At 33.2% G+C, this 12,314-nt stretch overlaps 1 protein-coding gene across 1 annotated transcript; it reads right to left on the bottom strand.

Moving 5' to 3' along the window:
* Positions 1-321: 321 nt before the first annotated feature.
* LOC120256335 (heterogeneous nuclear ribonucleoprotein A3-like) lies at positions 322-1,760 on the bottom strand. Its single transcript, XM_039264034.1, has 2 exons — positions 1,628-1,760; positions 322-895 (listed from the first exon to the last, which is right to left on the bottom strand). Exons 1-2 carry the CDS (start codon positions 1,725-1,727, stop codon positions 552-554), a joined length of 444 nt encoding a protein of 147 aa, XP_039119968.1. The 5' UTR covers positions 1,728-1,760; the 3' UTR covers positions 322-551.
* Positions 1,761-12,314: the final 10,554 nt, after the last annotated feature.

Genomic DNA, 12,314 nt, shown 5'->3' with positions numbered 1-12,314 from the left:
GAAAGCAAAGAATCATTTGGGTTAACGCGAAAGATAATTAATTTGTACATCTTATATACCATGCTGGTGTGCAAGATTCATTATTTATATATATATATGTATATTAATTACTTGTGATGTTTAAGAACTTTATCCAAATTTATTGGTTTAAATTTAATTTTTAAAATATGAAATATAAAACAAGATACTTTTGAAAGTGAAAATCATGAGATCTTATCTATAAATTGTAATAAAAATAATAAATAAATAATAATATTATACAATACCCCACATGAGTTTGATGTACGCCATAGTTTGATCAAACAACTAGCCCAACTCATTTTATTCGATGGTAACAACAACAATAACATGTAGTAGAAAGGAGGTCCTCTTTTTTACAAACAAGTACACAACACAACAAATTGGCTAAACCAAAACAATAAACATACATACATCAAACTTATAACTTATTAATTAGGTTCACGTAACAACAAGCCCACACACACGGACACACCAATGACACAAATAATTAAAATTTTAATAAGTTAGTAACTTTAAGGGTAGACATCATATCATGGGTAACCACCGTAATTGCCCAGGCCGCTGCCACCACCAATATTACCATTGTAACCACCACGTGGGAAGCTGCCAAAGTTTCTAGGGCCATTGCCGAAGAATGGTAGGCCTCCATTATAACCTCCGAAATAAGGATATCCGGGCAAATAACCTGCCATACCGGGGTATACATTGCCAGGTAGATAACATTCTGAACCCGGTAATTCGTTACCAGGCAGATAGCCTCCTGTACTGGGGTATGGAATAGTGTCACCACCGTTATTATTGTGGCCTATGGAGAATTTTAATCCAGCTGACGTTTTGTCTTCATTTTCCGGTCCATTGCTAACCTTATTGTTATCTGCGGTGAATAAGGTTTTGTAAGAATTAGCTAGAGTAATTTTTTTTTTACGTAAAACATGCATGCATGGTTTGGTTAAATACTCACAAATATAAGCTTGCATTGAAAATGAGAGACTGCATTAATTTGTATATGGTTAAGACTAATTAAGCTGTGTTTATAATATATACCTAATGCTGGTTTGGATGTGTTTCTTAATTTCTTAAAAAATTTATTTTAAAATATTGATATGAACAGATATTTTAAAAAAATATTTATTTTATAAAACAAATAATTTTTAACTGTTTTTTTTTAAATATATATAAAATATTCAGCAGAACCAGCTCCCTTCTCACGCTCAGCAGCACTGAGAGACCTTTTTAAAACAATATTTATAAGAAATATATATATATATATATAGAGGACCAATCCTCTATGGACGTCCATAGATAACAAATCTATGGATGTCCATTATCAGCCGTTGGATCTCGATCCAACGGCTAACATTGATGAACAGTTGATACTACAGTAATAAGAACAATAATAACTATTTGGAACAGTATAATAAACAGTGATATTGTTCACCAAATGTCAGCCGTTGGATCATGATCTAACGGCTGATAATTGGACGTCCATAGGAGATGTAAATTCATATATATATATATATATATACCTTAAAAAGACTTTGAAAATAAATTAGTGATCATGAAAAGTCTTTAATTGACTGAGAGAGAAAGAGAGTTAAGGGTTTACGAGTTTGCTCATTTAGCTCTCTGGACGCATTCACCTTTAGAGAAAAAAAGAAAATGGCTGCTAAGAGAACAGTTGAAACAAGAGACTTAGAAGAAGCCATGAAGATCACCAAAGATATGAAGGAGGAAGAGGATACAACCTAGATCAAGATGAGATGATCGATCTCCTCATCCTTTACCTTCTATTTATAACAGTCAATAGTGATCATAGATAGACAATTATGGGCAACCTCATTGTTTGTTGTTAGTTAGCAACATTTAATCAAGTTTATTGGTTTTATAGAACTTTTTATAATATATACACATTCTATGACTTTATCTCTATGTTGCACTTAAGATTTACAAACTTAACTTTTTCAGTACAGGGGTATAGCTAGAAAATTCTCGATCTTTTTATTATGGTTAGGTGATAAAGTTGCTCAAGTTCAACCAATAATTGACTTCAAATTAATTATATTAAATTTTTATGTCTAATTACTATTAGGTCGTTTGTGTACAATGGATACAATTTTCAATAGGTACCATATAAAACCCAACTAATTAAAATGACATACTGCATCATTTTGTTTTTAAATGTTAACTAAGTTAGTATGTATTTATTATTTTTATAAATTTATTAGCATGGACATAACTTAGCAAGTGCTTATGTGTTGGTATGGATACAACAAACATGCACGTTCTGGTATTTTTGTATGGCGGTAAATAAGTCAATATGTTTAAGTTTATACTTGGATATGGTTATGTACAATCAGTATGATCGCTCTTAATTGTGTGCATACTATTATATTCAAGTGTATATGTTGATCAAATAGTAAAGTACATATAATAAAATACATGGTTGTTGATCCTGCAAAGAGTATGTAGGGGTACTAGTATTAACTATTTGTCTATCATCTCGTTTGTCTATCATCTAGTCACTCACTAACGAAGGTGGCCGGTAAGCTAGTGAAAGATTAAATATAATGTGAGAGGTTAAATTAAGAACTAAGGGAGCAATGTACAATGATGGGAGGCAATCAATCATAAGTGGGGCATCTAGGTATGAATTCCCTGATGACTACATTTGCCATTAAACTCTAAATGTCTGATAACTATGAGATAATTAGACTTTGGAAATTCCCAAACTATTTGATGGGGGATTAATGTCAAAGCTAAACACACGTACGTGTGTTGATCAAGTAATATCGTATGTGTGAAAGCATGGTTATTGACCCATGAAAATTTTAATTTTACTGATACTAATTGTTTAACCTATTATCTAGCCTAACTGAAGTGATGTTCAATTAATAAAAACTAAAAGAAATTAAAAATAAAAGAACTTGACTAGTGACATTGGCGTCTAAGAACAAGCCAAGCATGAAAAGAGAGGTGTCCGGGCAAAGACTTCCCTTAGGGCTAAAAATACAAACTGGAGGAGGGTGTAATACAAAAATATAATATAGATTAGATAGAGAGATTAATTCTGATAGGAACTAATGTCATCTACAACGCAAGTGCATGTGCTAATCAAATAGTAAAGTGTGCTTGAAGGAATTAAGATATCGATCCACGAGGAACTAGGAAGTAATAGTATTACTTTAGGACTCTTTAATTATCCTAAACTAAAATTGAAGGTGTCAAATCAAGAGTGAAAACTAGAAGCTTAAGTGATAATAAAATGATGGTTAATCAAGCATAAAAGAGCCAGATTACTCGTTAATAAAATGGTTGCACCTTGGTCGCTTTGGTGGACTTCTGTGGGGTGGAACTGGCTCCTATTGATTGAGGAATTTATCTACCATGATGTCACTTTGGAGATGCTTAGCACCTTCGAAGTCGACAGGAGTCCGATAGGATACACTCGATCGGGGCCATCGATCAGTTTCAGATGTTCAGTAAGCCCCAATGTCTGAACTACACCAAGTGCGCGATGCTAATGAAACTCTACGACTATGATTTAACAATTACCTATTAGTATGAAATGGTGTAGATTGACCTGCCCCCAGGAATCTTCTAATTTAGTATTATGCATGGTATTTTGTGCTTAATGTGCAGATTAATAGGGTTTGAGACAAAAGAAGTAAAACTGGAGTGATTCTGGATGGAACAAGCACAAAAGAACAATTCCAGAGAAGACCATGGCCTCAATACGGGGGTATTTAATGTGTGCAAAACTCTAGATAGAAGAATCTAAATGAGCAAAGCCCTCTGCACGGTCTAGTTGCCTAGAGCACACCCATGCTTATGGAGCACGGATGTGCTCTTTAGTCATGAAAATCTCTGGATGCCAAATTTACGAGTAGAAATGAGCCCAAGCACCACTAGCATTCAACAAGGTTCCAACATGCCCGAAGCATTGTCATGTCCTATAACCTGTGGTTTAAAACTCGAAAGTTAGGTTTTATGGGGGACCTTTTAGTGAGAGCTTCATAACAGTTGGAGTTTTGATTGGTAGTTGAAGACAACCACATAAGGATGAGTTGGCACCACTCCTTCGACCCTTGGGGATTAAGATCGCCGGCCTTGTCTTCTCCATTCACGGAGTCTCTATCACCATCAATTAAGAGAAGCTTAAGGGAGTTTTACTATGATTTTAATATTGTCTTTGGTTTTGGAATGTACCTAGATTCTTCCTAACTTGAAAGGCTAAACCTTCATCAGTGCCTCAGACCATGAACTTGAAGATTATTTGTACTTGATTTCCTTTGTTATATTGCCTTTTTGAGTGTTTTTGTGAATATCCTATGTCGTTTCATGCAAGTAATTGATAGTGTGAAAGCCTCCAAATGCATATTAGATCACACGTAGGAGGTAGAGGTTGAGTGCAGGCCTAGAGATAAGGCGTATAGTGTTGACTCTCCGGATTAGGGTTAAAACTAATAAAAGGATTCATGTCTAGAAACATCGACCACCTTTATCACTTAGATAATGGAAAAAAAATTGCCCTATGAAATCATAGGGCAATTGTCATTGTCATATGGGATTAGGGTTGATTGCTTGGACTTAAAGGGGTTAGCTAATTCAGGAATCTCCACGGTTTAAGAATACTTAATCAATAGCCCCAGTATAGGGAATCATTGCTTATATATCCTGAGAAGATAGCGTCCAAGGCACCGTCCCATCTCCCTGTCGATTCTTATTTCACCATCTCGAGTGTTAGTTTCCTTTGCGCTCTCTAATTAAGTCTAGAAACAGCGACCACCTTTATCAGCTAGATAATGGAAAAACAATTACTACTAGGAGCGTTGGTTTGGTGGATTTGACTACCCGATTTTTGGGTACACTATACTACTTACAACTCTTGCTGTTATGGTGTATACACAAGGGGTGTATCAGTCTTGCTCTTATGCTATGGCTTATGGGAGTAAGTTCACCCACTATATCTTCCTTTTGGGACTTACGACTATAAGCCAAGTCATGAGTTTGGCCATAAAATCTTCTAATGACCCGATTTCCTCATTCAGCTATTGAGAGGGTCTTCTTTTCATCTTTATGGGTGTAAAACCCCATATATATATATATATAGCTATATGAAATGCTCTTAATTGTACCAACTTAAAACTCTTCCCTCATGTACCCTACACTCCATTTGTGCCCTTGGTACAACAAAACAACAATTCGAGCACATATTCTTAATTTAATTTAATTATGGAGTTTGTAACAGTGATACATAGAATCCACATTAATAAGGAAGATATGTATGATAGTTATATCTTTTGTCAACTACTCCATTAAACATGGAGAAATTAGAAAAAAAATAATATCCCTAACCAAATATATCTTGTAAGAAAAAACTTAAATTATATCAGATAATGCGGTGGAATTCCATATATATAAGACATTCTTTTGATGTCTATGATAAAGATGCCTTTTCTAGAGTGCAACACCTAGCTGAGAATCATAAAAGTTCTCTAACGGATGAGGGGAGGTAAAAAACAGAAATTAGTTTTTGTTTAAAATAATTATATTAAAATAATTTGGTTAGAAAGAATAATGGTATAAAATGTACTAAAACTTGGTTAAAATAATTTGAAACACGAAAGATTAATTTCAAAAACAATAATGGCATTTTAATTTAACTACTAAAATTTTTTATTTATACATTTGTTAATCAATTCAATTCTGAACAACAGAATGACGAAATAACCTCATTTTACAAAAGCTTCAATTTTAAAATTTTTAATTTTTATTAATATTTATTAAATCAGGTAAATAAAAAGTTTTCGTCGGATCTACCCTATGAAAAGTTATTCCTTGCGCCATATTTTATTTCCAGAAAAAAAATTTTGAAAAAATATAATTATTGTATAATGTGTATTAAAAAAATTATGATTTTTTTGTTAAAAATAAATATTTAATACTCCCACAAGTCACACAATAAACTAGAAGAAACACAATATAATATACATTAAAAATAAAACAGTCACACATACAAAGTCAAAAGTCAAATATTAATTCGGTCACAAGATTAATTACTATGTAAGTTGAAAAAAGTGCCAAATAATGGTACTCACATTTAGCTTTTGGTGGAAATAAAAAAGCAGCGCATGCAAAGTACAAACTTAATCGCCCACCTTCATCTCTTTATAAACCAAAACAATTGCAACTAATTATGTTCCTAATCTAAAAAAAATAATAAATAACAAATAAAACATAAACAATAAAAACAAATAATAATAATAAATAAAAATCAAGGATATAGTACCACACTTTTTTTTATACAAAATAAATGACAAGTGCTTCTATTAAAGGGATTGTCAAAATAACAAATAGATGCGAGTTGCATCAGTTACATGTAATGCCTTATGAACATTCTAAAGAAATTCTCCTGCCATGTAACCAACCTTTGAGTGGTGAAACCTTTCTCCCACAAAGAACCTACATCAAAATCCAATAAATAGTATTGATGAATAATACATTGATCCAAATGTAAATGTATAAATAATACAAAAAATTAGTAATGTGAGGAAAACTATTTAAACCCTTACCCTCCCTTTGCACTTTAGCATGTGTCCTGTATACAATTAATTGTTCTATCCAACATAGCAAATAGTCCAGTGTTTTCATTTATATCGTGATGAAAATCAATAAAAAAAAATAAACTGTAACAAAATTCCATCTCTGTTGATGATCATAAGTACGAAGAGTTAACAATAGCAAGTGTCGCTCGCACTCTCGCATAGACACAAACAAAGGTCAATAATTTTATTTATAACTTTTTAATCATACAAAGAGACAACTATATATAAAGCGTTATTACGCTCGTACACACTGTTTAATTTAGTAATGCATTATTACATATATTTTCCATAAGCCATTTTATAAGGATGCGACCACAAACATCTATATATATTAACTTCATCTTCATGTTTGTTATAACAATACTCAAGGATGACCAACATATCCTGGAACATAAGGATAACTATTATAGTAGCCGCCATAGTATCCATTTCCGGGAAGATAACCTGGTCGAAAACCATTATAGTAGCCATATCCTGGTAAATAACGATAGCCATTGTACCCACCAGGGAGCAAACCTGGTCTTCCGGATCCATATGTCTTTTGCTCCTCATATCCTGCTTTGCCCACTTTTTCCTCTACATCAAATGAAATTTATCATAACTAAAATAGAAAATTATTGTTCATCAAAAGATGACTTTATATGTGGAGATGAACATGGAGCAACAGAAGAGAAAAAACAATAATTATTTAGAATAAGCTAAATTTTTAGCAATAATAAGCTTCAATTTATATAGAAGGGACACTTTTTAAGTATAAATTTATTCTAATAATATTATTTCTGCCCCAAATTAAACCACTGTGTAGCAAGAATATATATATTCCTTAGTTACCATGCTCATATAGACACATGCTTATATATTTGACAGTTTAAGGGTGTGCATGTAAAGAGAGATGCGCTTCATCTTAATTTTTGAGCTTTATCACAACGACAAATATTTCATATTGTTTCAAAAATAAAAATAGAGTTCTGGTTTTGTGAGTTAAAAATCATGAAGTTTTTTTTTTAAATAAAAAAGAGTTTAGGGTTTACGAGTCTACTGAGGTAGCTCGCCAGCTGAAACCGCTTCCAAAGAGAGAATGAGAATGATTCCCAAAAGAGCTGTTAAAACAAACAGAGACTTTGAAGAAGCCATGACAATTAACTATTCAGAGATGATGATGATGATGATGATTGTGGGCCCCGGCATCCTTGTCCCATTCATTTGTAAAAAAACCATGCAAGCCCGGGATTCCTGGCCTTCTTCCCATGCAAACCCCTTTAATTAAGACTTGTATTAAGCCTTGTTTGGTGGAATTTTTGTTGCCATCTTGTTGGTTGCATGTTGAGCAAAGACATTAGCCTCCCCACTCCCCATCTTCTACCCATTTCCTGATCTTCTAACCATTTTCTGAGAGAGAGAGAGAGAGAGAGAGATGCAATTCCGGCACCGTAAAACCTTCGACCACCGCACCTCCGGCGAGCATTGGAGGCAACTAAGAAAGTTTTCCATATTAGATCTCTTTAGCAAGAAGAGAGTGCAGTCCTTTAAGAGAGTGAGAGTAGATGGAGTGCATGTCTTGTTCTAAACTAAGGCATTCTTTCTCTCAAGATGCAAATCCATTGGTGATCTAGTGAGATGCTTTTTTTTACATGAGTATTTCTATCACCGGAAGTTAAACTTGGGCAAGAGATCTTCTAAAAATGGGGAATGTAAAAGAATACTTGGGTTTCTTGAAAGCTTGTGACCCGAATAGCCCGGAGTTGGTCACCACTTCTCTCTTTAAACCTACCTTCAAGAGAAACCTTGCTTCTCTCCTTAATGGCTGCACCTTGATAGTGTAGTTCCTCTTACTCATCTCACCAAATAAGTCTTCCTTCTACTTGATTGTTTTGCCCTTTAACATGTTGTTGCTCTTATTTTTAGTGCCCCTTCATTTCTTGCATATATGTTGGAAAGTGTTAAGTTTTCAGGTTGGTATTTTAAGTAATGACAATATCCTTATGATGGTTGGTTTCCATGCTAGCTTGTTGGTACACATGCTCAAAATTTGGTGGTGCAACCTTAAGCCTTTCTACACTCTTAAACTTATGTGTAAATCCCAGGTTCTAACCATTCATGGGTTTATAGCTAATGTTTATGTATGGGCATGTTTAAGTTTTAAGCCTTAAATTTGAGAGTGTGTTAAAGGCATCCTCTTTATATTCGGCTTGTTTTGGTGTTATAGTATGGTACTTTAAACATATATGTATATATATTTATATACTCTCACTGGTGTTATCATGTCCTATATTATTTTGGAATCATGATCTTTGGTTCTCATTACTCATGTTCAATTTGAAGTTCTTTTTCATGGTAGTGAACCTTTAGAAAACATGCATGCCTTATGTTATTACATCCCAACAAAGGAGTGTATTTTCGAAACTCTTGGATTATGATGATCAGTTTTGTTACACTTGATGAGAATTTCATGTATGTTGGACCTTCATTTAGGAGTATTTATTGAGACTTTAGAATTGGTTTCATGTCCCTAGGATTTTGATGAGGTTTGAGTTGTAGTTTGGATGAATTGGAGTTTGACGAGTAGCATGTAAGTAATCCACACCTATTATTGTGACAAGCTTTAATTGCAAAATTTATGATATTGTTTGGATTATTAAATTGGGTATGTTTGGAAACTTTACATTATTATTTCAATGATTCTTGATATTCGAATTATGGATATGTCAAAAAATCTGAACTTAGCCTACAAAACAATTTGTTTTGAATTTTGTAAGAAATCCATTGGTAAAATTTCGTATTTTGAGATTATAAAATTTCTGAAATTTTATAAGAGCTTTATTTAGATTTTAATTATTTTCTAGCTATGCTTAATTATTTGAGGAATATAAGTATTTCCTTATTTATCTGTTTATTGATTATTTGATTACCATTGATTTTATACTCAGTATTTTAAATTATTCTTTTTTGCTTTGGTTAACAGTGGATGCTTGAAGGTTTTAAATTTTGTTTATTTAATTTATAGTTAATTTTTGTTTATCTTTTTATTGTACCTGAAGCGGAAATTTTGAATTTTATCAATATTTTTAAGTATATGTGAGCCTGAGAAATTTTAGAAATTTCTGAATTTGTACTCTGCAAATATTTTGTATCTGAATGTTTTGGTCTCCAAATGAACGATATGCAACCCTGTCTGGGGGGGTTAAACCCTGACCTTGTCGACAAGTAATTTTGGGAAAATGAGACTGCAGTTTCGCACCGTGTCCGTTCGGTGAAATAATCAACGGCCACCTGGTATTCAGTCTCGGGTCACCGAGGGTAAATAAATGATATCTGTTATTTTGGCTCGGGTCTGTCACCGAGGATAAACAAATGACCTTTGGCACTTACAGTGAATTTGGAGACATACTCTTGAATTTGTTACTTTTTGGCTTTGCCCTTTTGATTTTGAAGTTCTGCAAAAAAAACTCAAATATTTGTCCTATCTTGAAATTTCTGTATTTTTTTGATATCGTATTCTCGGGTTTTTGAATTCGGTAAATCATATTTTTGTAAATATTCTTTGATAGAATATTTCACTTTGTATTTTGTTTTGTTTAAATTATGTTTTGAAGACCTATGCTCATTTCTGGTGAATTATTATTCACAGTTCTGAAACCTGGTATTCTTTTGATTTCAGTATTCTTAAATAGTGTTATTACTTGAGAACTATACCTCTGTTGAATTATTTATTTTGTATTTGTTTAAACTTTGAATTATTCTTAATACCTGAAATCGAGATTCATTAAGCCTGTTGTTTTAAAACAGTTTTTGGATTACTTACTGGGCTAGTGAGCTCATGGATTTTTTTTAAATCCTTTTCAGATCATGAGTGATAGACCGGCGTGGATCTTGAAAGATTGTCTGTAGATGTTATGTTATCCTGTTGTAAATTATAAGTTCTTGTTATTGTCTATCCCTTCATCCTTGTATTTTGTATTTTGGACTTCTGTATCCCAGTATTGTGTATTTTGTAGAGTTTGTAATCCGATAACTCAGTTGGGTTATTTTAGTTTTGCCTGTCCTGAATCAGATTATGAGGCCTTGCAGGCCTATGGGGCTCACACCTTGTGGGTCTGCGGCCGTTTGTCTGCGCACCGGGTCCGGCGAGCCGGGTTCGGGGCGTGACAAATAAAGTGGTATCAGAAAGATTCGATCATTTTCGATTTAGTGGTCTTAGTGTATTCGATAGAAGTGTTAAACCTGAAGTGTTGTTTAGAATTTGAACCCAGATCGAGTCAATGACAAAAAAAAAAGGGGTTCTGATCACTTGTTGATTTTACATTGTCACCTCACTTTCAAATTTGCCCTTAATAGAGCATTTTGAGTCTTAGTCTAGTTTCCATGCATTGTATAGCTTTGATTTATATGCTAGATCCTCCAGCTTAAGTGCACCTTTTGTTACTAATGATTACTTTGATTTTGGCCTTTTGAAAGTAACCACTTTCTGCCATCGGTCATCTGCATCGCCCATGATTGTGTAGTTTAAGCATTAATTACCTATATGTTCAAATTTTCTGATTTTAAAGGAGAATCTTGTGAATTATTTTATTCTTTGAGAAAAAGATGCTTCCTTTCTGTCCTAAAGCAGGTATGGTGCCATGTCAATGATGTGAGTGATATCCCTCTTTTAGAAACTACCTTAGTTGTCATTTTGCTTCTCATATTCCATATGGCTCATGTGCTATACTGTTGGTTCATTACCATCCTTTTAAATAGCCATTTTTGCGAATTGCCAATATCACATTGAGCTGTTTACAATGTGATCCTCTTATTGGCACCATTTGTACATTTAGATCCATTTTCTTCAATGTTCTACATTCTAGAAGGTTGCCTCTTGTATCCTACTTTTTAGTTAGGTGTGTTTTATGGACACCTCTGGATGCTAAAATAGTTTGTGAAGTAAAGTTGTGCTTGTCCTTGGCTTTTGTATTAACTATTAAAGTATTGATTTGAGCTTTGGATGGCAAGATATGCTTGAGAAATTTTTTGGAATAACATTTCTTATAGTTTAATGATGTTCTTATCCTCCTTGATACTAGGAGTAATTCCGAGTGACATGTTGTTGCAATGTCTTCAATTAACAATTGATAATTATTGGAGAATCATCTTGGGAAGGTAAAATGAGCATTATTACTTTAGGGTTTAATCTTGATTATGAGAGGATTCATGCCATGTTGTTCAAGCTGATTTTATTAATCTTATGTAGTCATTGATATGTAAATCTAGCACAATTTCTTGGGGAAAGAAAATTTTTAAATTGGATGTATAATTAGTGATCATCAAGGTAATTATTATACTATTGCAATAATGGTGCTTTTAGGCATGCAGGGATATTTGTGTTTGTTAAGGCTTGAGCTTGATGTATGGCAGATACTATAACTTGTTTTAATTCAAAGAATAGTCTCTCCCTTGATTTTAGTGAAGTAATTGAGTAATGGTTTTTGGCTTATTACAAATATAGTTTTCAATTGATGAAGGATTTGAGACTATTTTGATATTTTTGGGTTTCTTTGGTTTTTGATCCATAGTAATAATTTTGAAGATTTCTACTATGTTCATGAGTTGCGATTAGCGATAGCACTTAAATGAGTGGCCTCTATTTTATATGTAGGTCAACATTTTGATGACGTTATCTCATTATGCTTAAGAGTTGCATAATTGGATCTT

This window comes from Dioscorea cayenensis, unplaced genomic scaffold (assembly GCF_009730915.1).
Source record: "Dioscorea cayenensis subsp. rotundata cultivar TDr96_F1 unplaced genomic scaffold, TDr96_F1_v2_PseudoChromosome.rev07_lg8_w22 25.fasta BLBR01001396.1, whole genome shotgun sequence".
Lineage (NCBI taxonomy): Eukaryota > Viridiplantae > Streptophyta > Magnoliopsida > Dioscoreales > Dioscoreaceae > Dioscorea > Dioscorea cayenensis.
This window is presented reverse-complemented; position numbering and strand designations above follow the sequence as displayed.